The sequence below is a fragment of the Balaenoptera borealis genome (assembly GCF_965194805.1).
Source record: "Balaenoptera borealis genome assembly, chromosome: 2".
In the NCBI taxonomy this organism is placed as follows: domain Eukaryota; kingdom Metazoa; phylum Chordata; class Mammalia; order Artiodactyla; family Balaenopteridae; genus Balaenoptera; species Balaenoptera borealis.
The window spans coordinates 155,208,268-155,230,833 of NC_138867.1; the positions used below are offsets into that span (position 1 = coordinate 155,208,268).

Here is a 22,566-nt window from a genome sequence, read left to right on the forward strand (position 1 = left end):
AAAAAGCTGAATGAATTTCTGTGCACATGAGAGAAGGTATTGTCACCTGGATGGCATTACATATCATAACTGAGCGATCCACAAACGTCTGTATAACATGCGCCATTCACTTTCTCCAGGACAGACCCTTCAAGCTATTGCATATGAAGGTACCCCTGGCTCCTGCACTGCTGGCAATTTGGGGACTGGAAAGTGAAGGTCTCACTGTCTATTAGTGTGCAGACTTTCCCTCAACCCCCTATTTCTTGTTTGTCTCCTCATCCTTGCCCTCTGTTGTGCCTGGTACCCCTCAGCCCCCATAGCTGTTTGTTCTAATTGTTCTAGAGGATAAGCTCCTGCTTCTTGGGGAAATGGGAAAATATAACACTTGGCTACCAGGTAAAGCAGTAGGGACCTGGCCATCTAACTGCTCCTGTCACAGAATTTCAACCCATCCCTCTGTTTTCAGCCTCTCAACTCACTCTAGCTTTTCTGGGATACCTGGTGCCTCTAATCCCTGAGCCCCTCCTGGCTTCCCAGAGGCAGATTGGCCTCTTACCACCAACTCCTCCTCTGCCCTGGAAGGTCAGTTACCATCCACCTTCCACCTGATGTACTGTGGGCCAAGTTCATAGATGTCTCCTAGTCTCACGGAATTTCAGTTTCTCCTTCACTTTGTCATTTTGGGGAGCCCTCCAAGAGAAGGAGGCAGAAATGTCTTTATGTCACCATCATGGAAACATGCTGGAAAAACATGTTTTTCCTCAAAATGATCTATATTCGACTCTTTGCAGCCCTCATTGTGTTTCCCTGAGGCCACACCACGAACTTTTTCAGCTGTTCCTGCTCGTCGTAGCCACTGTGGCTTGTCCTTGTATCTACCATTTAGCCAGTGTTTATTGACCCCCTCTGTTGATAAATAAGAGCTTAACTGTCTCACGTCAATGATCTCTTCCCCTCTCATCTTCCCAAGGCTTTTTTACATCACTTTTTAAAAACTCCCTATTGGCTGGTTAACTCCACGATGTCAACATCTGGGTATCTTTCTTCAGCAACCACGTGAAGTGGTATCACTGGATCTCCTGTGTTGTGAGACCAGGCTGTGCCCACTCCTCTTTTTCTGTTCAACCCTTCCCTTCTCCTGTCTCCCAGCCTCTGACAATCATACTTTCCCTTTTGCATTGCCAAGAACTTCTCGGGCAAGGCTTTAAGTCAGAGCAACAGAGAGTCCTCTCCTCTGGTCTCACACTCTGCCCCTCAGTAGATTCTGTAAGGTGCAGACTCTCCCTAACACGTGGCTTCTAATGGGGGTGGGGGGCGTCCAGCCCTCCTGTGGAGCAAGGGCAGCCGGAGGTCTTTCTCCTAGAGGTCTTGTTTTCAGAGCAAACCCCAAGGATGCAGCTTTCCCATTTCTCAGGGTTGGTGACCCCGCCTGAAGGTTTCCAAGACCCTAAAGCCCTCAACAAATTCTCAGCAGGCAGACTTGCTTCCACCACCTCCATGGGGCCAGCTGGCCAACCTTTGACTCATCATTTACCACCTTTCTCTCCAGATCCCCTTCCTGGGAGCTGGGATTAAGATCCATGAGAAAAGGGTGTCAGAAAATCTGCGGCCCTTCCATGACCGGATGGAGGAATGTTTCAAGAACCTGAAAGTGAAGGTGGAGAAGGAGTACGGTGTCAGAGAGATGGTACTGGTGGTCCCTGTGGCCGGGAGGGGTGGGGCAGGGAGGATGATGAGATTGGAGCCCAGGAACCGGCCCTTGAGGAGAAGGACCTGAGAACCTGCAGTGCCAGGGCTAATCCAGGGAACCTTTCTGGAAACTTGGTCCCTCAAAAGTCACCCCAGATAAACACCAGTTACAAATTGAGGCCTTAGCACTCAAGGGACCGTGCTAATAATAAAAGCAGTGTTGATGAAGCACCTGTTATGTGCCAGTCTAATCTTAAGCACTTAGGTCATTTCGTCTTCACAACAAGCCTGGGAGTGATTTTTAACCCCTTGTGTCTCTTCTGGAGGTTCCTAGGTGTAAGTGACTTGCCAGAGGCTATGTAACAAGTGAGTGCAGGTCACTGCCCCGGCTCTGATGGCCTCCAAAGCCAGCGCTTTGGGCCACTAATAAGCTCCGTGTCCTCAAGAGGCCAGCAGCCTGGTGCTCACGAGACTTCTTCTTTATCCTCTTCCCCAGAGAGTAGCATCATAAAACGTCAGGGCTGTGTGGTCCTTCAGAGGCCATCTGGCCCAGCCCTCTGATTTTACAGATGGGAAAACTGAGGCCCAGAGACGAGAAGTGAGTTACTGGAAAGCATGGAGGTGAACTCAGGTCTCTTGTCTTCTGGCACAACAGTTTTTCCATGAGACAGGTCGCCTCCTCCAGCACTCCCTGTGTGACACCCCAGTGCAGTTCTGATGGTAACCACCCAGAGTTAGGTGACATTGCATAGGTTAAGGGCAAAGTCCTCCACAAGACTCCCCTCACTTCAGACACCAGGGCTCCCAGGCCACCTGCACCTCTGACCAACTGGTTACAAATTTGGAGATTCCCACCACCCCTTCAGGTCTGATAATTTCACAGAAGTCAAGGAGTCGCTCCTCCCTCCATATCCATGCGTTCCCTATTCGCAGATTCAACCAATGGAGGATTAGAAATACTTGGGGAAAAAAAATCGAGAAAGTTCCAAAAAGCAAAACTTGAATTTGCTGTGCTGGCAACTGTTTACCTCACATTTACATTATAGTTACAACTCTTTACATAGCATTTACATTGTATTAGGTATTATAAGTAATCTAGAGAGGATTTAAATTATACTGGAGGATATGCATAGGCTACGTGCAAATACTATGCCATCTTATGTAAGGGACTTGAGCGTCCCTGGATTTTGGTATTCTTGGAGGTCATAGATACTGAAGGATGACTGTACTTCTGATTACAGTTTTATTATCAAGGAAACAAATCAGGACCAGCCAAATGAAGAGAAGCATAGGGTGAGGTCTGGGAGGGTCCCAAACACACAGCTTCTGTGTCCTCAGGACATGTCACCGTATCTGTCCTACTGGCACATCCATGTGTGATTACCAGCCAGGAAAGCTCACCTTAGCCGAAGTGTCTGGAGTTTTTATTGGGGTTTATAGGCATGATTGAATGAATCATTGGCCACGTGATTGACATCAATCTCCAGTCCCCCTTCCTCCCCAGAGGCTGAGCTGATACTATCTGGCCCAGAGTCCCAGCCCTGTAATCACAAGGTTGGTCTTTCTGGCCAGCCCCCATCCTGAGTCTTCCCATCAGTGTAAAGGGGCCACCATGAAAAATAAAGACACTCCTACCAGTGGGGAAATTGCAAGGATTTAGACATCATCTCCCAGGAACCAGGAATAAAGGCCTGACAAATTCTTTTATTAAACAGCTGCGCATAGCCTCAGCCAGCCAGGAAGTTTTTGCTCTGCCCCACGCAGGTGAAGGAGGAAGGCAGCAGTAATGTGGAGGCCACGTCACCCCATCCCCCTCCCTGCCTTGACATCAGACCTGGCTGCTAACCACCCCCTCCTCCCCGCCCGCAGCCCGACTTCGAGGACAGGCGAGTGGGCCGGCCCCGGTCCATGCTGCGCTCCTACAGGCAGATGTCCATCATCTCCATGGCTTCCATGAACTCTGACTGCAGCACGCCCAGCAAAGTCACCTCCGAGAGGTCAGTCCCCACCCCAGGCAGCCCCCGTACCCCTGCCCCAGCCTAGCCCTCAGCAAAGCCTCGCTTCTTGCCCTTCTGCCCTCGGCCGTCCTTCTACATCTCCGTGCCCTTCTGTTTGAAAGCCCTTCCCCACCTGGCACCTCATTAAAACCCTCGCAACTACCCTGTGCGGCTTAGTGCCGTTGTTAGGGGGTCAGTCGAGGCCCAGAGAGGTGTGGTGGCTTTTCCTGAGGACCCAGCAGGACACTGCACAGCCCACAGGCTCCCCGTCCAGCCACCTCCATCAGCCAGCCTGAGCTCCTCATCTTCTTGCCTCTGCTGGTGCTCCTGTCCCCACCAGCTCCCCATCCCAGAGCTCCTCCTCCTGTACCTACCTGTACCTCTGTCGGGGTTCCCCTCCTTGGCCAAGAAAAGCCTCTCGCCTTGCACTTTCTTGGAGCCATCTGTGCGACCTGGCCCGACTCAACTAATGTAATAGCAGATCCTGTGATGGAGAACTCTCTCTGGGAGAATGTGCTAAGGGGTCCTTGACCTCATCTCTTGGCTACTCTGCAAGGTTGCTGCAAACACCCCCGTTTACTGAAAAGGAAATTGCGGCTCAGAGAGGTTGAGTGACTTGCCCAAAGTCATTTGGCTAAAAAGTGGCATAGATTTGAATGCAGATCCATATTTTTAACCAGTTTTCTCTTCCTATCACCAGTCTTATGGCTCACCGCCTTCAATGTTATTTTACCCTGTATTTTGAGTGTTTGCAAATTAAGCAAGTGGCTTCCCAAACTCTGCCAGGTGAGCTGATCTACCCCCCGACCCTGTGGTGACAGCTCAGTCAGCCTGGGTCTGCAAGACAGTTCCACTGAAGCTCTAACTGCAGTTTTTACTGCTGTCGCTCTTGCCATTCAGCCTCGACCTGGAATTAGCACCTCCCAAGACTCCAAAAGTGGAACAAGAGGAGCCGATCTCCCCAGGGAGCACTCTGCCAGAGGTCAAGCTGCGGAGGTCCAAGAAGAGGAGCAAGAGGAGCAGTGTGGTGTTTGCGGACGAGAAGCCCACGGCCGACCTGAAGCGGGTGAGGGGCCACGGCAGGATCTTCTCTGACACCATCGGCAGCTCTCCACTGCATGCCTGGCGCACCGCCTGGGGCCCCGAGACGTGGGCCGCTCAAGCCTCACTCTCCCAGTGAAGTGGGGTTACTGAGGTGGCATCTGAGGGGCAGGGAGGTGAAGTGCTTGCTGGTGCCCCTGCAGCCTGGATGTGACAGAGTGGGATATGACCCAGGCTGTCCCTGTGTCCTTTCTACCATCGCACAGGACTCTGAGGCTGGGGAGAAGCTGCCTGGTCCACCACTGAGCAGGAGAGCCGCCCTCCCAGGGCTGGGCCAGGTGTTCCCACCTCGGCCCTCTATCCCCACCCCAGGGCCATTCTAACCACTGACATCTCAGACTCTGCTAAGCTCTTCCAGTGGACCGGGAGCCCAGCTGGGGATGCAGAGATGAAATTCTCACTGCCCTGACTTTAAGAGTTATTGTCTTATAAACTAATAACTATTTAATATGAGACTTGGTACCAGACAGCCCTGGGTTCAACCCCAGCTTCCCCCTGAAAGAGAGGTTTGTTGAAAGCATTCTGGGAGCCTGGAAGGGGGAGAGGGATTTACTCTCCTGGGAAGGGAGGGCTGCCGGATGAAAGGGCAAGGGCCCAGCTGAGATGCCTTCCAGCGACGAAAGAATCCCCCACAAACTTCCCAGTAGGCCTCAGAGGCTATTCTTGCCAGGGGGAGAAGGCTGGAAACAAAGACTGTGTTTCACAATTCTAGGGGGCATCATTCACACCATAGTCTAAATGAATGCCCCCCCCCGCCCCACCCCACATACACACAGCAGAGTTGTATAGTATACAACCTGTGCAACCATGCATGGCACGCTGGCACAGAGTGACGCAAAACAGAATAAATAAACTTGGGGCTGGGTCCATAGAAGCCATGACAAACCCTTATCGCTGACTTTTCAGGGCCTAGAACTGCCTCATGCTAAGCCTCTGTGGTGTGTGTGTGTGTGTGTCTGTGTGTCTCTGTATGCACGTGTGGGCATGATATATTCATCCAGCTTTCCAGGAAGCACGAGTTCATGAGTGACACCAACCTTTCGGAGCATGTGGCCGTCGCCCCCAGGGCGTCCATCCTCTCTCAGATGAGTTTCGCCAGCCAGTCCATGCCCACCATCCCAGGTACGCACCCTGCCACCACCAGCACAGGGGGTGTAGAGGTGTCTGGGGGTGGAGGAGGGTGGGAACCATATCTACACAGCAAAGTGAGCTAAGCACCATGGGGGTAAGAGGCTCTGCTCACAGCCCCCCTGTCCTCTGAGGTCTCCCCACACCCACCCACTTCTGTGGCCCTACCAGGGCTGGGGTGGAGGCCTGCTGTCACTCTGGAGCTCAGGATCCACTGGGAATGTGGTATGTCCCACCAGGTGGTCCTGGGTTCTCAGTTAGCCAGGCCCTCCCAGGGATCGGAAGTCTGCCCCTGGTAAATCTCTCAGCCCGTGTTTCCCTCTGGGGCCTGGAAGGCTATTTCCGGGACTTACAGAAATTGCTGCCACATCTTACAGTTGCAGAGTGTTGGATGCACAGATACTTCCATTTCCCCCATCACTCATTCATTGTCCGGTGAGGAGGTCTGCAGTTTAGAGATGACCTTTGCTAATTCACAGAGGGGGACCTGGGGCTCTAACTGGGGATGTAGCCTGCCCAAGAGCGCTCCATCTGGCACGTGGCAAGTCTCTGGTGTCGGCCACTCTGTGCTTGGTGACAAATGTTCCTCCTTCGTTGTTTCATTTAAGCCTCAGCGCAAACCTATGAAGTAGATCATGTGACCAGCCCCATTGTATGGATGAGGAAACTGAGGCACTGAGAATGTCAATCTCCTGACTGTCCCAGCCACTAAGTAGTGGAGGCCCCTGGAACTGTATCCCACTGCCCAGCCTCCCCAGGCAGGACACCCCCTTGCGGCCGTTTCACTCTTGTCCTCGCAGCAGGCCTCACAACGCCCTTGAGGTCTGTGCTCTTACCCGCAGGTACCCAAAGTCAAAACTGAGGGTCAGAGTCGTCTGTGTGACTCTGAGCTGGGGGCCATAATCACCAGATGACACCTTGGTTGGAGATGCTCTCCTCCCGGGACCTCTGGGTTCTCCGTGTTGGAAGACAAGAGTGAGCCCACACGATCTCCCCGACCTGGGCAAAAGGCCCTGTTCCCTGAGGTCGTCAGGGACCCAGTGGCCAGGGCCTTCCCCCACCATGGACCCGTGTTTCCAGCCCAGAAGCCCTTGGACGAGGCCTCGATCGGGCCACGCTGCAGGCTGCCGTGTGCGGGGCTGGGCAGGCCTCAGCGCAGTGGACTGACAGGCTCGACAGTCCCAGCACGGCAGCACTCGGGCCTCCCGCCTCCTGCCTGGCCCCCCGCCTGTTCTCCCTGGATTCTATCTCTGTCCCCCGCGCGTCTCCCATCTGCCCCCCGAAGTCACCCTCTCTCCGCCCACCACTCACGGCGGCTCTCGGCTCTCCCGCAGCCCTCACGCTCTCGGTGGCCGGCATGCCCGGGACGGAAGAGGCCAACTCATCCCCCCGCCTCAGCCAGACCTTCCTCCCTCTGTCAGAAGGCGACAAGAAGACGCTCAAGCGGAAGAAAGTAAATCAGTTCTTCAAGACGATGGTGAGCACCCAGACAGTACGAGGAAGGGGGGGTGGGGGGGAGGAAGGGAAGAGGGGGAGGCGGAGAGAGGAGAAAATGGAGGCGTGTGTGTATATGCGCGTGTGCACGTGTGGTCACCCTCAGGGAGGTATGGGCAGGGCCCCCTAGGGTGGGGACGGTGGCCAGAAATGCCCAGAGTGCAGTTCTCCTCTTGGCCCCCAGGTGGCTGCCCTGAGCAGGATGGACCCCAGCTGGGCTGCAGGAATGTGCCAGACGGTGTGCAGGGCCCCTGGGACCTGAGAAACCATAGCTGTCCCTTGCTGCGCCTGGGCAGCTAAAAGTGCTTTTTAATTCTTTTGGAAGAACTTTCCTATTCAGCTTATATCACAGAATCCTACTATTTAAAAGGTACCACAAGATGAAGGTACCACTGACACCTTGATCCTCAGGGTGCTATTAAAGCAGGACTCCGCTGCCATAAGAACTGCAAGTTCACCATGAGTGCGCAGTGAGTCAGGCACCATGCTAAGCCCTTTCCAAACATGATCCCATTTGACCTTCCACTGTGAGGATTTTATCAGGCTCACAGAGTTAGGTAAGCGACTTGCCCAAGTTCACACAGTTCCATGAAACAGCAAAGCCTGTGTTCTAACCACTGCATGGCACAGCCTTTCTGGTCACATCAATCAAAGTCACGGCAGCTCAGGCTCACTGGGTTCTGGGAGGGGTCAGCTCAGCGGCCCTTGTGAGTGGGACAGGAAGCCCTGCTTTGGTGCTCATGAGAACCCCATTTTGGATTGTGTCTCTTTATCCTCTTCTCCCACGCAGCTGGCTGGCAAACCTGCCGAAGAAGGCAAGCAGACCTCCGACTTACTGTCCGCCGACCTGTGAGATGCTGCTGACCAGGGCTGCACCTAAGGAGACAAGGATGGGAGTTTCCAGAAGAGGAGACACACAGTGGGACATTGATGCCTCAGAGAGTGGGGAGACCGTCCATCGGCTGCCTGCACTCAGGCAGAGGGAATGGGCTGATCTAGGCCCCAGAACTGTCAGCAGTGACAGACCCAGTATCACCAGGGCCAGTGACCCGGGTGCTGGGTGACGATGCCCCATCTGGATTCTTAGCCGCACGAGGATCCATCAAGAATGCCTTCTCCCAGTACGCTCTCACCAGCATCCTGGGCATACCTTTTTATAGCCCAGTTTCTTAGGTATAAGGAGCTATATTTTTGTTTCATTTTCTAAGCTGAACAGAAAAGCTTTTAAATATTCTTTTATTTTATTTTTGGTTAACAGTTTTGTACTTTACATTTTTTAATACAGCCAACCCATCTTTTTTCTAGCTGATCATCTCCAAAGTGTTGCTATTTCTTACTGACAATAAAAACGATTCCGTGACTCAAGCAAGCCTCATTGCATAATTCCAGCAGCTGAATCCCTAAGGCCCAGGACTGGACAGGTTGCTCCTGGGGATGGTCGGGAGGGCAGGCAGGCCCAGGGCCTCCAGTGATGTTAAGAAACCTGGCTCCAGCCCATCCCAGTGCAAATCCGCCCACCTTGTTCGTGCCACCCCCAAGAATCTTCTCTGCGACTTCAGTTCGTTTAAATATTCGTTTATTTTATTTTGGGTTAACAGTTTCGTACTTTACATTATTTCCCAGATGAAGACACCGAGGCACAGAGGCACGACGTGAGCTAAGATCATACACGTGATACATGGAAAGGCTGGGATCAAACTGGCAGCTGGACAGGAAACTTGGCTTTAACTCTGTGCTGCCTCTTGCACGCCTTCACGCACGGGCCGTCTGTTGCTTTTGTCCACCCCAGTCTCTTCGTGTAGCCACCACGGCCCCTCACCAAGCCCCAGCCCTGTTGCCAGGTCCAGCTTCCACTCTCTCCTCAACAGTCCAGTGAGTTCTGTTTCGGTGGTAGTTGGGGCTTTGGCTGCATCATGGATGCTCTAAGGTGAGGAGACAGCGCCCAGAGGCTCGGAATCTGGCTGAGTTCACTTTCCAAAGGGGCAAGAAAGTGCACGTGTGCAAAGGAGTGTCCCCAGGGAGCTGAGGAGCTGGACCCACCAGGGCATCTTCATGGCTTCACGGCTGGTGCTGTGAGCGGTGGGTGAAATTTATTTATTTTAAAGATTTTTTTTTTTGATGTGGACCATTTTTAAAGTCTTTTTATTGAATTTGTTACAATATTGCTTCTGTTTTATGTTTCGGGTTTTTTTTTTTTTTTTTTTTTTGGCCCCAAGGCATGTGGGAATCTTAGCTCCCCGACCAGGAATTGAACCCGCACACCCTGCATTGGAAGGCAAAGTCTTAACCTCTGGACTGTCAGGGAAGTCCCATGGGTGAAGTTTAAATACTGCTTAGAGGAAGATCTTTGGAGCGGTGAGGCCCAGAATGAGAGACGTTTCAGGGTGTGATAACGAGGGTATCGGGAGAGGCAAGGACCAGCCCCAAAGCTAACTTTTCTCATCATGGGATTTTGCCAGAGGTGGACTCTGGAAGAAAGAGTGGGTCAGGTGAGGAACAGAGGCGTTGGGGGTAAAGGAATCGTCCCCTGTGAAGGGGGTAGGGCAGCGAGGTTAGGGTGGGTTTCTTCTGCCCAAAAGGAGTCAGGACAGAGCACAGAAAAGGCAAGAGTTGATATTCACCAAACCCGCAGAGCAAGTACCATGCAAAAGACTTCCATAGCTATTTATAAAATATTAATATCTTCTATTTACTGAGAGGTTTATAATAAATAACCCTTATAATAATCAGGGCTACTAACCCAAACTCTTATAATAATAAGCACAATTAACCATATTGTTTTTCTTAGATTTAACTCTTAATGACTCCAATGAGAAAATTCTTAAGAGAGTTGGATGCAGTTATTTTTGACTATTTATAAAACTGGGGGGAAAGGAAGTAGATTTTATGAAAAATATGTCCCATTGGCAGACTCCCAAAATGCACACAGATCTTAAAAGGAGTTTAAAATTAAACACAAATAACATATTTGGTGTTAAATGTTATTAAAAAAAATCTAAATGTTTAAATCAGTGAACACTTGGGAAAATATTAGGTCCTCATAAACAGTGGCTGCCTGAATTTCAGCGTTAACTGACCACATTTACAAATGAGTAGGTGTGGTTTCCAGGGATCATAGGATTTGCCGTTAGGGCAGGTCACATGAAGATCCACCCAGCTGGGCCCTGGGTAATCATAGTGACCCTGACCGTGAGACACAGGGGTAAGAGCAGGTGATCCCTGGGCCAGGCATAGAAGCATCAACTCATTTCTGATTCACAGGGACACACGGGGCAGTCACCACTGCGGCCCCAATTTCTACAGTACAAACCACGGTAAAGAGGAGAGCTCACAGCCCGTTCTCCTCCCTCACGAATGTGATGAGAACTCTCCAAAGCCCTGGAGAAAGCACCATCCCTGCCCTCAAGGTGCTGCGGGTCCCACAGTGAAGCAAAGTGTGCCAGGTACGGAGGGACCCAGCAGGGGAGGAAGGCTTCCCTGGCAGGATGGGAAGGTGAGCCAGAGTCGTCCAGGTGGAGAGGAGGAAAGGCAGGCACGTGCTGAGCAATTGTGAGAAGCTCACATGGCCACAACCCGAGGCGGGGGCTCAGAGAGGGGGTGGGGTGCGTGGGACGGGAGAGGTCGGACAGGTGTGTGCAGGGTCTTGAATGCCATGGTGGGCAACACACATGAGTACCTACTATGTGCCAGCCACTGCTCCTGGCAATTTGCACTTTAGTAACTGTTGAATCCTCACAACCACCCTCTGAAGCATAGACAATTATTAGTTCCAATTTACAGTGAGGAAACAGGTCCAGAGAGGCACAGGCACTTGTCCTGGGTCACACAGCTTGGAAATGGCAGAGCAGGGACTTTATGCTTTGGGGTCCGAGGAGCAGGCTGTTGAGCAGCATGTTTCCAAGGGATAACACTGGGGACACAGCCTGGATCCCCAGATCACTTGCTCTGTAAGCTGGGTGTGCACTGGGGCTCCCTAAAAGCACTATGCCCAGCCCCACCTGGGCCTCACAAGTCAGAATCTCTGGGGCACAGGCCCGGGAGAGTGATTTTGATCAGTTCCGTAGGTGGATCCTATATATGAGACCCGCTGGGCAGGACCTTGAAATCCACACAGCTTTGCTTCCCATTTGCTGGATGAGGAAACTGAGGCCCAGAGGGGCCAACACAGTCCACCAAGTCCCAGAGTGAAAACAGGAATAAGTGACCAAGCCCAGCTAGAGCGACTGCCTCTAACCAGTGTTCTTTACCCAGAGACAGGGGAAGGGGCGGGAGGGGGAGGGACAGAGAGGGAGGGGAACTCCTTGTTGAGCGGGCTGTTTCTCTAGGTGCAGCACAAAGGCCACTGGTGGTATAGGAGGGGTCTTCAGTGGACACGGTCACAGCTTCACATAACATGGACTCCAATTACATTAGCTTCCTATTGCTAGTGTCACAAATTATCGCAAGCTTAGTGGCTTAAAACAACACAAACTTACCTGCTACTGTTCTTGAGGTCAGAAGTCCTAAATTAGTCTTTGGGGTGAAAATCAAGATGACAGCATGGCTGGTTCCTTCTGGAGATTCCACTGGACCGTTTCCTTGCCTCTTCCAACTTCTAAAGGTGGCAAGGCATTCAGCATTCCCTGGCTTGTGGCCACATCGCTCCAATCTCTGCTTCCATTTTTACGTCTCCCCCTCTGCTATTAAATCTCCCCTGTCTCCCTCTTAGAAGGACCATTCTGATTACAGTGCGCCCACCTGGATAATGCAGGATAATCACTCTATCTGGTCTTTACTTAATCACTTCTGCAAAGTCCCTTTTACCTTGGAAGATGACAAATTCACAGATTCTGGGGATTTGGAAGTGGACTTCTTGGGGGGGGGGTCATTCTGTCTGTCACACACATGATGAGAAAAATCGCTCTTTTCAATTCTCTTCAGTGCTTTTGCTTTCTCCAAGGAGAAAGTCCTTGGCTGGTGTGTTTCATCACCTCTCTAACACTTGGCTGATCTCACATCCTAGCAAAGAGTGAGCAAGCTCAGGCCGGTGCTGCCTCAGTTTCCTCATCTATAAAATGGTGATAATTATAGTACCTCCTATAATTGCTGTGAGGACTGGATGAGATAACAAGGTAAGAATTCAGGCTGTGCCCAGCATGGTGTAAGCTCTAAATAAATGCTCATTCTCCCTATTTTATGTATAGCAAATGATACTGATACTGATGATCCCTTCCCAGAAATCGTATGGAATTTATCTTTAAATTCATTAAGTAAAAAAAAAAAACAACAAAGCAAAAGAAATGTGAGAACCGATTAAAAAATTATAAGTGAATCAAAACTACAGGCACTGCACAAAGATGGCAAAATGAGAAGAGGTGTGAGCCTCAACCATGTGACTCTGACAGTGTCCTGCACACACATGCCCAGAACTACTGCCGTGGAGAGACTCGATTAGCATTTTCTGAATAAGTGAAGGAATGAGCTATTGCCAAGCATCGCTTCAGAGGCATTTCCTGTATTGTCTCATTCAGTTCTTGCAACAGTCCTTTGAGGGAGGTGACCCTGGTTAACCTCATTTTCCATATGAGCAAACAGAGGTTCAGAGATTAAACAACAGCAAGGCACTCAGAAAATATAACTGGAGGAGCCAGATTTGAATCCAGACCAGTCCCACTGCCCCCTTGGCCGCCTTCTAAGGCATTTTGCCCCATTGCCAACCCAGTTCCCACTATTTCTATCACAGCGGCGTTAAGGTGTTTTTCTCCAGGGGGCATGTTTCCTCCTTGAAGCTGCTGCTGGTCCTGGGAACCCTTCTCTTTATTAAAGGGGCTCAGAAACCCTGGGCCATTGACCAGAGATGTCACCCAGTCTCTGCACTCTGCTCCCTGCCTTTAAAGAGTTGGCCACCAGAGAGCAGTGTTGGCCTATGTTTCTCCAGCCTCAAAATCACCCAGAAACCGAAGCGGCAGAGGGGGGACCAGGATCAGCTCCAGCCTGGTTAAAGCCTGGGCCAGACTCCTAGAAGCCCGCACTTGGGGACAGAGAAGCCAGCCCCATGGCAAGCCCCCAGAGTACACTGAGACAGCACTGGTGAACACTGCTACCCTGGCAGGACAGGAGGCCGAGGTAACAGCTCATTGCCATTCGCAGAGAACCGATCTCTTGTCACCATTTTACAGATAAGGAAACTGTGGCACAGATAGTTTAGGCTAGAAGCCAACTAGTCCCAGATCCCCCCATTCCCCATCCCAGCCAATCCTCACCCTGTCAGGCTTCCAGAAACCTTGAAACTCTGGAGCTGTTGTGTTTCATGTGTACTAAGGAACAGAGCCCGAGGAGCCAAGCTTACAAAAGGGGAATCCAGGGAAGGCAGGTAAGTGCACAAGCTCGGGGACGTGTAGCCCCAGCTGGTGGCCCTCTCCCCAGAGGCCTCTCCCCTTGCCCTCAGGCTCCCAGCCCCTGACAAGCGCTCACATTCACGGAGCACGTGCTACGTGCGTGCCTGGGACTCAGTCCTCAGAGCAACACTGGGAGGGAGTTGCCTTTCCCCATTTTACAGATGAGGAAACTGAGGCCCAGGACAGTTGATCGCTATCTGTGGTATTACCTTACCAAGGAGTAGAGTCAGGACTGAGACCCGGAAGTTTGGCTCCAGAGCTTGAGCTTCCTGCTCCCTGCCCTGCCCTGTGATGCAGCAGCAGCCAGTTCGGACCCCACCTGCCTCCTTGGCCTCTGGTTATTCATCCTCCTCGGCCTGTTTCTTCACACAGTCCTCCAACCCATGAAAGTCAAGATCAGAGGTGGTGGCCCTGGGGAGGTGGGGCCTGTGCACATTCACCGTTTCTGCAGGCCTTGAGCCTGTGTGGGCTCCTAGAGCCATATGGGCTCCAGTGCCTATGGCCGACTGCTGGGCACATGCTCCAGAAGAGTGGCAAAGCCTTCCCTTCTCCCCCGGCATTGCCCCCAACTGGTGAGATTGTCCCAGGGTGAGAGCAAAAACACTATGGAGGAGGATAGATGCTGGGCCTTCTGCCCAAGCCTCCCTGTCAATATCCGTCCTCTGGTACCCAGGCATTCAACAATCACCCTCCTCCTCCTCAGCAGTGTCTGCCACATCCTGGGCTCTACACCTGATATATATCACATCATTTTTCATGCAAAATGCACACGAGACAGGTTCTATTTGCAGCTCCATTTAAGAGATAAGCAAACTGAGGCTTTGTGAGGTCAAGAAACATGGCCAAGATCATACAGCTACTAAACAACAAAGGAAGGGTTTGAACCCAGCTCCACCCAGCCCCAGAGTGCATGTTTTTCATGTTCTATTGCCTTGTCCCAAACATCTTAATCTGGGGCTCAGAATATATGGTCTTTTCTCATTCAAGATGTCCTCCCTCTGGACTGCAATATGCAAACTGCTGCCCCGCATCTCTGGCTGGCTCAGGCCCCACCTGTCCAACCTTTTATTGTTTCCCCTGAAGCTGGGCAGGCCACCCCTTCTCAGGCTTGGATTTCCACCTCTGGGAAATCTCAAAAAAGGCTAAAATAATTTCATCTCTAAAAGGACCCTTGTTTATAGAGACACTTGACTCTTTTCCCAGAGGCCCTGGGACAGATCAGGCGGGCTTCTGGGATATGGCCCCCAAACCTCCCCTGGGGGTAGGACAGGCAGCTCCTGTTACCCACCCCAAGGGCTGCAGCAGTGCTCCTGAAATCAGGAACGAGGACTCTGGGGATGAGTTGGGTGCCCCTGGCGTGAAGGCCTGGCCCAGTTGCGAGGTGTGGGGAGGGCATGAGAGGCTGGGATCCCCGGCCCCTGGACTCCTGGGCCAGAGCCTCTGTGTGGTCAAGGCTTCCTGACAGGCTGGACTCCCTCTGATCTCCAGGGGAAGGAACCAGGGCCCAGGTGTGATGGGAGGGTTAGGTGAGTATTCCTCAAAAACACCTCTAAGGAAGGAGACCCCAGCAATAGGCAAAGGGCAGAACAAGGGGTCGGGAGATGGGGTCCAAACCCAGCCCAGCCGTGAACTTGTCATGTGACTCGGGGCCCCTCTGACCCTCACCTGCAGATGGCAGGGTCCAGCTGTACAGTTGGTGTCTGCACTAAGTATTCCTCCCTTTGTTCCTTCATTGTAAATCCCCACCTGCCACACCATCCTCCTGCCCACATGCCGCTGAAAAAAACAATTAACTGGAAAGGTAGCAAACTCAGTGATAAACTGTACTTATCAAATGTATACTGACTCTTCTATATAATTAAAATTTGAGGGTGTCTCTAACTACCGTGTTAAATGACTTACATTGATTATGTCATTGAATGCTCACAGCATCCACAGAATTCATAGCATTATTTCCATTTTCACCTGAAAAAACTGAGGCCAAGAAAAGTTAAATCACTCGTCAAGCTTGCACAGTTGTTCAGCGGCAAAGCTGGGATTTGAACCCAGGTCCTCCTGATCTCAGAGCCTGTGTCTGCTGTATCTCTTCTACAGTGCCTCTTGCTGGCCTTTTATATTTAACCCCCAAAGCAAATCACATGTGTGCTTGCCTTTCTCTAATCATTTAAATCAGAAACTACAGCTAGCAACAACAAAATAACATCTAATTCCCTATCTTGAAATAATAATCGACAGTTTTATATTTATATTTACATAGTTCACATACATGTGTGAATATGTATTTTTACCAAAAAAATCATGCTATTTTATAGCCTGTTTCTTCAAATATTATTAGAACATAATATTTTTTCATATCACTAAATATTCTACAATCTATTTTTCATAGCTGCATAATATTTCATCATTTGAATGATACTAATTTTTTTTTTTTAAACCAGTCCCCTATGGTTGGACATTCAGGTGAGTTACAGTTTGTTACAGCTATAGATAATGCTATGGTGGATACTCCTGTAGCTAATTCTTGCTCTGTTTAATTCTGCAGGATAAATGATCAGAACTGACATTGCCAGGTTCATTGTCAGGCTTTGGATCTGTACTGGTGAGCTCCAGTGTGACTGTCCTTTGAAAAGTCAGGGCCCTGCCCTCAGCAAGTCAGGCCTGGTAGAAAAACTCTAAATGAAAATGCAGCCTCTTTCACTTTGCTCTTCGGAAAGAAAGTGCAAAGGGTGCTGACCCCAAGCCTCACCTGGGCAATCATGCCCTTTCTGAGCCACCTTTCATTCGCTTGTTCTATGGTGAGGACAGGGGGTTCCTCAGGGCCTGGGAGGACACCTCCCACCGAGGTGCCCGAACCCATCCTCTGGGCACCAAGACGCTGTTAATGAGATCCATTTGATGGCATTTAGGTTTTCCACGTGTACCTGATGTGGAGGAGAGCAGAGACACAAGCAGGGAAGGATTCTTGGGAAGCACCTCCTCCAGCTGGGACAGAAAGCAACCTCCTTCTTCGGCCTTGAAGACACATGAGGTCCGGAGGAGGTGAGAGGAAGTTGAATGGGGAGGAAGAAGGAAGTAGAGGCAGGAGGGCCAGAGGGAGGTGGTGACCAGAGAGGCTGGCTCAAACTTTTCTCCAATCTGCTGATCCCAAAGAGAAGTCTCCAGCTGCTGCTAAAACCTGCTCAGGGGCAGCTGCCTGCCCGCTGAGAAAGGGGACCCACCCGCTCCGCAAGCTGAGGGCCTGCCCTGGGATGGAGGGGCGGCTGGGATAAGTCATCTCCAAGCCCACAGATGGAGAACGGAGCCCAGGGAGGGGACGGACCGGCCACAGGCAGAGAGAAGCCGGACTGGGCTGGGGCACCTGCTTCTGGAGCCTGGGGCAGAGATGGGGTGAGGAGAATGGGCGTGGTGGGCTCTGATCCTGGCCTCAGCTCCTGGGTCCCTGAGGGACTCTGCAAGCTGAAACATGAAGGGGCTGTGATCAGATAAGGAACCAGAGCCCGCTTTGTCCCTGCGGCCGGAAAGAAACCTGGAGGGTACAAGTTCTCTCTCATTTTCCCCGGGAGTCCCATTTGCATCCTCTGCCTTTTGTTGTTATTTTTAGGAACTCCACTGCCCCTTTGGGAGAATCGCCAGGCCTTTCTCTGCCTGCCTGCAGTGTGTGCACGCGTTTGTGTGTGTGTGTGTGTGTGTGTGTGTGTGTGTGTGTGTGTGTGTGTGTGTGTGTAGGGAGATCGCCTATAACTGGCTGTCCTTTTGAAACTGACCAGGGGTGCTTCTGATTCTCCAGGACCAGCTTCTCTCCTGGAAACTCCAGAAGACGTGTCTTCACTTCAAAAGACCCAAAAACGTGGCTTCTCATAAAGTGTCCCCTCCAATCTGGGTGAGGTGTCAGGGTGAGAAAAAAGAGGGAGACAGAGTGGTTGGGGAAGAGACACAGAGATGACGTGAGATAGAGAGAGACCAAGAGTGAAAGGAAGAGGGAGAGAAGCAGAGGTAGTGAGGACGTGAGTGAGAGGAGACAGATGTAGAAAGATCTGGAAACAAGCTCAGGGAGAGACAGGCTGTAAGGAGGGAGTCGCAAACAGCTCAGTGCATAGAGAGAAGGGAGGAAAGCAAGAGTGAGATGCAGAGAGGATGGGAGGAGAGAGGAGGAAACTGAGAGGGTAGAAGACTCAGAAGGAGAGAAAGGGGAAAGGCAAGCTGAGACAGAATGAAGGAGGAAAGGGGGGAACGTGCTGAGGAGAACGAGGGGAGACAGTGAGGAGGGAGGAAAGGAAAAGCAGAGGAGGAGAAGACAGGCGCCCTTGTCCTTGTTAATATCCGCGAGGAAGCTGGCCGAGCGTGTCCTTACGGGCCCTGCCGTGGCCATGGCCGGCAGGGAAGTGCCCCTCCGGTGACATGGGTGGCAGTCGAAGGAGGAAGGGGCAGGTCTGCAGCAGGTGGCCGCCCCTGGGTGGGGCCGCCAGCCGAGCCCGGGGGTATAAGTGGGAGGCCGGCCTGCTGAGCACCTGTCAGGGCCAGCTCCCCTGCGCAGGTGCCAGGCAGGTGGCTCCGGCCGAGCCCGGCCCCAGCATGAGCTCCTTCGACCTCCCAGCGCCCTCCCCGCCCCGCTGCAGCCCCCAGTTCCCCAGCATCGGCCAGGAGCCCCCCGAGATGAACCTGTACTACGAGAACTTCTTCCACCCCCAGGGCGTGCCCAGCCCTCAGCGGCCCCCCTCCTTCGAGGGCGGCGGCGAGTACGGGACCACCCCCAACCCCTACCTCTGGCTCAACGGGCCGGCCATGACCCCGCCGCCTTACCTGCCGGGCGCCAGCGCCAGCCCCTTCCTGCCCCAGACCTACGGGGTGCAGAGGCAGCTGCTGCCCGGCGTGTCCGGGCTGGGGGGCGGCGAGCTGGGCTGGCTGCCTATCCCCTCGCAGGAGGAGCTGATGAAGCTCGTGCGGCCCCCCTACTCCTACTCGGCGCTCATCGCCATGGCCATCCACGGGGCACCCGACAGGCGCCTCACCCTCAGCCAGATCTACCAGTATGTGGCCGACAACTTCCCCTTCTACAACAAGAGCAAGGCCGGCTGGCAGAACTCCATCCGCCACAACCTGTCTCTCAACGACTGCTTCAAGAAGGTGCCCCGTGACGAGGACGACCCAGGTAAGGGGTCTGCAGGCTCGTGCCCCCGAGGAAGGCTCAGTCCTCCCGACACCCCATTCCAGAAAGTCCTGAATATGGCCGTGCCCCCCGAGACTGGGGGCCAAAGGGAGTCATCTGTAAACATGGACGCTGGAGGCAGATTTGGGTTTGGATCCTGGCCGTGCCGCTGACCAGTCAGTGACCTGTGAGCCTCAGTTTCCCCGTCTGAAAAATAGGGATGTAAGAGTGGCTCCTTTGCAGGTTTGTGGGTGGCGGGGTCATGAGATGATGTATGCGAGGTGTTTGGTGCTAACGAGTGCTCGATGGACAGCAGTGATTGTGACAATTACCCTGAATCCCCAGAATCCAGCATGTAGAAAGTCCTTTGCCGGCAGGGGATGGGTAATGAGTGCTTGGACTAGATAAAGGCACGTGTATCCTAGGCCTGATGGGAAGGGACCGGTGTTTGTGAAACAACCAGTGAGGGCCACATTATGCTGCCTGCCCTAGTTACATCGTCTCCTTTAATCCAGCCCTGCGGGGTGGCTCTTATGAAACCCATTTTACAGATGAGGAAAATAACACCTAGAGGTGAAGCAGCCTGCCTCGGGTGACACAGAATGATGTGACGACAGTGACGGAGAATGAATCTGAACGGAGGTGACTAACACCACAGTGTGAACTTTTTAATGAGCAATTTCTAAAATATAGAGACGTACACAGAGTAATATATTAAATACTCATGTGTCCATTTCCCAGAATTAAAGTCCACTCTTGTCCCAACGTAGGAAGCCAGGGTACCTCTCAGAGGAACCCCACCTCCACCCTCTTTGAGGCTTGTGAGGGCAGGACTGTTTGTCCCCCAGAAGGGGGTGAGCATCCCATCCAGAGACTGGCCTCACCCTCAGGCCGAGAGATGCAGGCAGGCAGGGTTTAGATTGTCCTTCCTGGTTACAAAGCCCCTTTTACACATCTAGCATTAGCCCTCTTTCACAGCCAGCCTGAGGAAGAAGTGACAGGGTCCAATGGGCCCACTTCTCATGCTAAGAAACTGAGGCTCACCCAGAGTCCCTCAGTCCGAAGCGGGGACTCAAGTCCATCCTTGGAGTTCACCCCCGAGACTTTCAGGGAGCCCTGAATTTCTCCCTGAGTTTTCTTTCACATCAGCAATGGAAGAAGCCCCACCCTCACCTTTCCCCAGTACTTGAACTTCTTAAGGAGACCACACTGTAAACTCCTTCATGGCTTAGGCCTCTCTTGCTTTGTGCTCCCAGGGTGCCTTGGTGTGAGGTGGGTGCTTAAATAAAGATCCGTGTGCTGTGGCCTTGGGGGGGTTTGTGGAATTCCTGTTTTGTTCTCTGCCTTTCTGCATTTGTTACCTTCGATTTTAGTTTATGACAATAAGAAGGAACAGAAGCAAAGCACTGGATCCGTCTCTCTACTTACCTTCTCCTGCTTTTGTGCCAGGCAAAGGGAATTACTGGACCCTGGACCCCAACTGTGAGAAGATGTTTGACAATGGAAATTTCCGCAGGAAGAGGAAGAGAAAATCGGATGTTTCCTCCAGCACGGGCTCCTTGGCCTTGGAGAAAACGGAGCCCAGTCTCCTGGCAGGAAGCCCCAAGACCGCGGAGGCCCAGGACATCTTGGATGGTGCTTCGCCGGGTACCACCAGCTCCCCGGAGAAGCAGCCCTCACCACCCCCGCCTGGAACCCCGTGCCTCAACAGCTTCCTCTCCACCATGTCAGCCTATGTGAGTGGGTCAAGCCCCATGGGCCGCCCTGTGGCCACGCCGGGACTGAGCCCGGAGCCCGCTGACAAGGTGGGGCAGAACTTGCTGAACTTCAACTCCTACACCCCACTCACCAACATCAGTGGCCACGCGGGCGGGGGTGAGTGGGCCAGCCCTGCGCCCAGCAATGCTCTGGGCTATGGAGGCTCCGTCCTCAGCCAGTTCAGCCCTCACTTCTACAACAGCGTCAACACAAACAGCGTCCTCTACCCCAGGGAGGGCACCGAGGTCTAGAAACACAACAGCTCCCGAGCCAGGTGGACACGCTCGGGGTCCTCCATATCAGCGTCCAAGTGGTCCAAGACCTCCAAACTGCCCAGACATACACAGGAGGCTCAGAGGAATTCATCGTTTTTCTAGAACATTGTGTAAACCTTGTGTTTATCACATATCCATCCACAGACCCACAACCAGCTTTGCAGTAGAAATACTGGTGCCTGCATGACAGTAATCCACTTGGCCATTTATTGAGCACTTACTATGTGCTGGGTGCTGTACTAAGCTCTTTGAAGGCGAGATCGTACTTTCTATCTACAGCCACCTTGTGAGGGTCATATAAACCTCCCCATTTAACAGAAGAGAAAACTGAGGCTTGAGGACGTTAAGTAACTTTCCCAGGGTCAGACAAACTAGGAAGCGGCAGAGCCAGGAGTCAAGTCCAGGTCTCTGTGACTCCCAAAGTTTGGGCCAATGAAGGCAGGGATGGAGGAATTGGTTGAGCAGCCAAGGAAGGTCAGTGTGGAGAGCTGATGATGGCAAGCATATGCAAATCTCCCCACTGCCTTCTGGCCATCCATCAAATTTAGTACCAGCCCTAGGGACATCTCATCTTGGTCCAAGTCCTCATTCTATGGCCCCCAACTTACCTGCCGACACTCCTTTTGCTACTACTCAAGGGGGAAGCCCAGATCCGTGCCCCAGCAGGACGATGCGTCCAGCCTCTCCCCACAGGGGGATGTTGCTTCCCCAGCCCCGCAGACCATGGGCAGAGCAGGGAGAGGAGCGGTGTGCACCCCAAACCCCACCCCCACCCCCTCACTGCCCACTGACAAAATCTTGTAAAGCCCAGCTTCCTGTGTGCACGTCATGGACCAGTGAGCTGGAGGTGGCTGAGTCTGCCAAGAGAAACAAGGCTGAATAAGTGCTTCCTTTTTTATAGCCCGGGAGGGGCTGCAGACCGCCACAGAGGGGTCCATGCGTGCTGCTCCTGGGATCTTTTTCTTGTTTTGTATGTACTTTACATGCCTGTGATGTTGCATCACAGCACACCCGGGGAAGTATTTTTTGTTTTCTTATGTTCTTTTTAATTAAAAAAAAAAAAGCTACGTGTGTCCTTCCTTGTGAGTTTTCCTGTCACTTGGCTGCTGGTTGACTCAATATGGGGCCAAATGCAGCCTGGAGCTGAAGGCTCTTGGGACAAGAGGCAGAGAAAGAACGGGTGTCAGGCTCTTTCCCTCTGCCACATTGGCATGCGGACAGGACAAAGGTCCTCAAAAAAAGAGGAGAGCTTGTGGGACACAAAATATGGCCCGGATTACGGCTCATGCAATTGTCATTCCTGTGTTGTGATCATGTGATCCCCCTAACAAGCCTGTGCAGGGAGTGGTACTAATCCCATCATTATACAGATGAGAAAAACGAGGATCAGAGTGCCTGAGCAAGGTCCCCAGGCAGTCCCTGCCCTCATCTTCTGACTCTGCAGCTCATCACGCTGTAGTACAGCCTCAGACGTGGCTGACCCTAGTGGCAGTGACAACAGTCCTATTGGCTACGATTCGCCGAGGACTGTGGGCAGGCACTGGGCCAAGTGCTGTGCAGGGGGAGCTCTTTTATCCTCACAACAGCCCACAAGTGTGGACACTGGCAAGTGACTGGGG

The 22,566-nt window shown here is 52.3% G+C and overlaps 2 protein-coding genes across 2 annotated transcripts in view; both read left to right on the plus strand.

The window, feature by feature from the left end:
* The window catches only part of DOCK2 (dedicator of cytokinesis 2), a 426,319-nt gene extending 408,498 nt beyond the window's left edge, over window positions 1-17,821 (plus strand). The window contains exons 47-54 of the mRNA XM_082378747.1: window positions 1,532-1,669; window positions 3,541-3,668; window positions 4,569-4,734; window positions 5,771-5,891; window positions 7,232-7,374; window positions 8,182-13,496; window positions 13,693-16,807; window positions 17,556-17,821. Of these exons, the coding sequence (XP_082234873.1) occupies window positions 1,532-1,669; window positions 3,541-3,668; window positions 4,569-4,734; window positions 5,771-5,891; window positions 7,232-7,374; window positions 8,182-8,244 (759 nt within the window). The 3' untranslated portion in view covers window positions 8,245-13,496; window positions 13,693-16,807; window positions 17,556-17,821. The remainder of the gene's footprint in view (window positions 1-1,531; window positions 1,670-3,540; window positions 3,669-4,568; window positions 4,735-5,770; window positions 5,892-7,231; window positions 7,375-8,181; window positions 13,497-13,692; window positions 16,808-17,555) is intronic.
* An 89-nt stretch (window positions 17,822-17,910) lies between these two features.
* On the plus strand, window positions 17,911-22,029 carry FOXI1 (forkhead box I1). The gene is made up of 2 exons (XM_082378785.1): window positions 17,911-18,917; window positions 20,364-22,029. The coding sequence occupies exons 1-2, from the start codon at window positions 18,167-18,169 to the stop codon at window positions 20,921-20,923; spliced, it is 1,311 nt and encodes a 436-aa protein (XP_082234911.1). The 5' UTR covers window positions 17,911-18,166; the 3' UTR covers window positions 20,924-22,029.
* Window positions 22,030-22,566: the final 537 nt, after the last annotated feature.

What these genes read in the sequence shown, in the direction of transcription:
- FOXI1 (XM_082378785.1), top strand. Translation starts at nt 18,167, where the DNA reads ATGGGTGGCAGTCGAAGGAGGAAGGGGCAGGTCTGCAGCAGGTGGCCG. An exon ending in CCGTGACGAGGACGACCCAG is followed by an intron (nt 18,918 to 20,363) that starts GTAAGGGGTCTG and finishes CTTTTGTGCCAG; the next exon opens with GCAAAGGGAATTACTGGACC.